Source organism: Onychomys torridus, chromosome 8 (genome assembly GCF_903995425.1).
Source record: "Onychomys torridus chromosome 8, mOncTor1.1, whole genome shotgun sequence".
NCBI lineage: Eukaryota > Metazoa > Chordata > Mammalia > Rodentia > Cricetidae > Onychomys > Onychomys torridus.
In genome coordinates this window covers 62270948-62275596 of record NC_050450.1, presented here as the reverse complement: position 1 = coordinate 62275596, position 4649 = coordinate 62270948, and the positions used below count along the sequence as shown (strand labels likewise).

Below are 4649 nucleotides of genomic sequence, written 5' to 3'. Positions count from 1 at the left end.
AGTGACTTCTGTAGATTAAAGAGACTGCTATACCTGACTTTTAAATGGTACTCTGGCACATTAAAGTATTTGTGTTTATCTCGGGACTTATATAGAATTATGAGGATTGGGTGTACAAAAATCCTTCAAGAATATTCACAGAATTAAACTATAAAACTGTGAACCACAGTTGCCTAGTATAAGTAGGTAGGCAGGAAATAGATAAGTCAATACATTTTTGTGTATCAGAAGCAATTAGGAGTCATTCATTAGGCAATACTAGACTATTAGAACATGCCAAAGCAATGTTAAGAAAAGCCATTCATGGTAATAATGAGTGAATATATTTGTATGTAGAGATTACAGTTATTTTGATGAGAGTAAGATTAACTACTGTAGAACTTGCAACATGCCATGTGTGTAATAGAAATGGATTGGTGGGATTGTCAGCAGAGTATAAAGGACTGGGGTTGTATGAATCTGTTACCAGGGACAACTGGAGAAATTAAGGTATCAAGGTTATTCTATACTTGAGTGAAGTAAAAATTATAAAAATTAAAGAATATAAAAAGTGAAGAAAAATTCTTTCTAAAGTAAGGAAATGAGAAAAAGATTAGAATTGGTCTATGAACTCACACACGTTCAACCATTGGGAGTTTATAAAACTGTTAATTATTTTTCTGAAAGTCATTGGAGGCAGATCATGACTGGAAACAACCAAAGTGTCATCTCCCAGTTCCTCCTCCTGGGCCTGCCCATCCCCCAAGAGCACCAGCAGCTGTTCTATGCCCTGTTCCTGGCCATGTACCTCACCACTGTCCTGGGGAACCTCATCATCATCATCCTCATTCTACTGGACTCCCATCTCCACACTCCCATGTACTTGTTTCTCAGCAACTTGTCCTTCTCTGACCTCTGCTTCTCCTCTGTCACAATGCCCAAATTGCTGCAGAACATGCAGAGCCAGGACCCATCCATCCCCTATGTGGGTTGTCTGACACAAATGTACTTTTTTATGGTCTTTGGAGATATGGAGAGCTTGCTTCTTGTGGCCATGGCCTATGACCGCTATGTAGCCATCTGTTTCCCTCTTCATTATATCAGCATCATGAGCCCCAAGGTCTGTGCCAGTCTCTTGATGCCATTATGGATGTTGGCCATATTCAATGCCATGATGCACACCCTACTCATGACTAGATTGTCTTTCTGTGAGAACAATGTGATCCCCCTCTTTTTCTGTGACATAACTGCACTTCTGAAGCTTGCCTGCTCAGACATTTATATTATTGAGTTAATGATATTTATTATGGGAGGGCCCATCATTATTGTACCATTCCTACTCATTGTTATGTCCTATGCAAGAATTGTCTCCTCCATTCTCAAGGTTTCTTCTCCCCAGGGCATCCATAAGATATTCTCCACCTGTGGATCCCACTTGTCTGTGGTGTCTCTGTTCTATGGGACAGTTATTGGTGTTTACTTTTGTCCATCAGCTAATAATTCTAATGTGAAGGAGACTGTCATGGCTATGATGTACACAGTGGTGACTCCCATGCTGAACCCCTTCATCTACAGCCTGAGGAACAGAGACATGAAGGGGGCTCTAATAAGAATTATCTGCAATAGGAAAATCTCTTTTTAATTGTAACACATGGAATTTTAACCTATTTTATGTAATAAATGTATTGATATTAGTATGTTATATCAGATGTTGTCCCTTAAGACCTAGATGAAAGGTCAATACACTGTTCAATACACAAAAGAGGGGAAGTTTAGTAGAGTAGTCAATTGAGGAAAGGTTGTCATTGATATCTGGCTACATCTGCGTCCTCACCAGCATTTGTTGCAGTTATTTTCTTGGACACTAGGGCACAAATGCTATGAAGGAGGGAAGGGGAAAAACAGGGGGAAGATTTTAACTAGGGAGGGAGGAGGGCAATACAGAGAAAGAGGGATGAAGTAGAGGTCAATAAAATTGACCATTCAGGATGCTTGAAAAGGCCATAGGCAAACACATTATTTCATAATCATACTTATAAATACATATATAGTATATATGAGTATATATGATGGAATTATGAAACATGGTATGAATACCCCCCACAAGAGCCGTAGACTACTTAACAAAAATCCTGGTGCCAGTTATGGGAAATCTCCCTTCCACTTGTTGGTCAACTGAGTCCAAGAGACTCCAAAAACAATACAGGCTATTACCCCTGCTCTTGGTTTCCTCATAGAACGTGAAGGTACAATCCTATTGCTGAAGACACCATACATTTCAGACATAGGACTTGAGCTAAATCTGACTCAGAAGCCCCTGTATTGGGGACTAGCCCTCAGTATTGGAAGGTGCTATGCAGGAAACAAGGGGAGAAAAACAATCAATAGTCATACCCCACTGTAAAGTTTATAAACCACAACAATGACAAGTGGGGGAAGGTATCCCCAGTGGTGCAATAGTCACATTTATGTCTTGGGAGTAACCAACATCTGGCTAATTATACTTTCATCTCAAACAATAGGAAGGAACTCATGCCTTGTCCTGCTAACCTAGACAGTCATAGGCCCTAGAGGAGAACCTACTAATGACATTTTCTTAAACTAACATAGTTTCTACTTGTATTTCTATTTGTATACTCAGAGAAAAGTATAGCTCTCATTACTCAAAAAAGGACCTTTTTTGGCAACAGATAAAAACTCTTACAGAGATCCCAAACTGGCCAAGAGTCAGAGAACATGTGACTGTTGTGTGTCCAGCCCCAATTGTTGTATCCTCAATGCAATCACTGTACTCAAGCCTAGGACACCATCTTGGAAGAGGGAATAAAAATTGTAAAAACCAGAGAACCAGTGCTGTACTGCAAGCTAGTGTCTTCTAGACATGACAGGGAAGCAGCACCCATAAACCCTCAACTCCCTTGATGCATCTGAGATACAATAGAAATCATGGCAATTTAGGAAAATGGCAATAAATGGCTCCTGTGACAGGGAGAATCAGTTTTCTCCAAGGCCTAGTCCCCCATGGATTATCCTATGTCAGTGGTTATCACAAAAAGCATGTACATACTAGCAAGACTAATTAAAGAAGATTTGGTCATGAGTTTGAAAGGGAGACATGGAATGAGTTAGAGAGGAGAGGTTGAAGGATATCTCACTGAAAACAATATAAAGATTCATTGCAATTCTGGCAAAATCTGCTTACAGTCTGCACTGAAATAGAAAAGATTAACATTCATATAGGAGCAGAGAAGATCTTGGATATCCAAGTAAATCAGTGAATTGTTCAAAATAGTAAATATGATTGAAGATATCACCATGCCTTTTTTCTGTTTTATATTAGAGTCGTGACAGCAATAACAGCATCAACAGACCAGGACAGAGGTCCAGGTGTAAACCCCTGAAGCCACAGCCAACTAATATTTGACAAAGATTCCAAAAATGCAAAGGGAGAGAGAATAGCCTGTAACAAATGGTCTGATAAAGTGGATATCCATGTGTGGAAGAGTAAAAATAGCTCCCATTTCTCCATGTGCACACAAATCAACTCCAAATGGACCAAAGACTGGAGCAATAGCCCTGAAACTCTGAACGTGATAGGTCAGAGACAAGGAGGAGAAATGGTCCAAGAAATGAGAACAGGTAAAGACCCTCTCAAGGGGGCTCTAGGTGCTCAGCAAATCATGACAACTTTCAATAAACATGATATTCTGAATTTAAAAAAGCTTCAGCACAACAAAGAAAGAGAAACATGACTGAATAAACATCCTTAGAGTGTGAGGAAATCATTGGCTGTGTCATATCTGGTAGAAGATAAATATCCAGAATTCAAAAGAACTGAAAAAATCCAAATAATAAGAAAACAAGAAACTCAATAAAAATGGCCAAAAGGAACTACTTGGAGGGTTCTTGAAAGGAGTCATGCAAATGGCCAATATACACTTTTTAAAGTATTCAACATCCCTCACAGATAGGGCATCAAAATGAAAACTACCTTGAGATCTCATTCCACTCCAGTAAGAAAGGGGAATCTGTGACTGGTATGTAAAATGAATAAAAATAATTCTTAATAAAAAAGAAAAAATATTTAATTAACACACAAAAAAATCTAGAAAAAGGAAATCTAACCTAAAAAAAAAGAAAGAAAAGAAATGTCATCAAACACTGGCAAGGAGCCCTTATGAGGAGCTCTTATTCACTGTTGACTGAAATGTTAACAGTTGGAGTTGATGTGTAAATCAGTATGGGAGTTTCTTAATAAAATCCAAAATGCAATTACCATATTATCTAGCAATCCTGAACATATGCTCTAAGTACTTACATCCTCTCCAGAGATACATGCATGCCCATGTCTTTTTTGATATTCTGCTTCCCATAGCAATGACATTGAATCATCTTAGATGCCTAGAATTGATGAATGAAAAGTGAAAATAGGGACCTTTATTCAATAAAACTTTATTCATGTACAGAATTGTATTGTAGATGTATCTGTGGGGCCAACTACTCATGGCTTGTGAAATCATAGATCTTGGAGAAGAAACTGTAACCACAATTTTACTAAACCAGCATAATTCAAACCACTAATTCAAAAAAAGATTTTACTTTTACTTTACGTGGACAAGTGGTTTGGCCTATCATATGTAAATAGTGCAAGCCTGGTGCCTATAGAGGCC

General features: G+C 38.4%; 1 protein-coding gene across 1 annotated transcript; it reads left to right on the top strand.

Moving 5' to 3' along the window:
- The first annotated feature begins 682 nt into the window (after positions 1-682).
- On the top strand, positions 683-1621 carry LOC118589475 (olfactory receptor 1468-like). Its single transcript, XM_036196790.1, has one exon. The coding sequence runs from the start codon at positions 683-685 to the stop codon at positions 1619-1621; it is 939 nt and encodes a 312-aa protein (XP_036052683.1).
- Positions 1622-4649: the final 3028 nt, after the last annotated feature.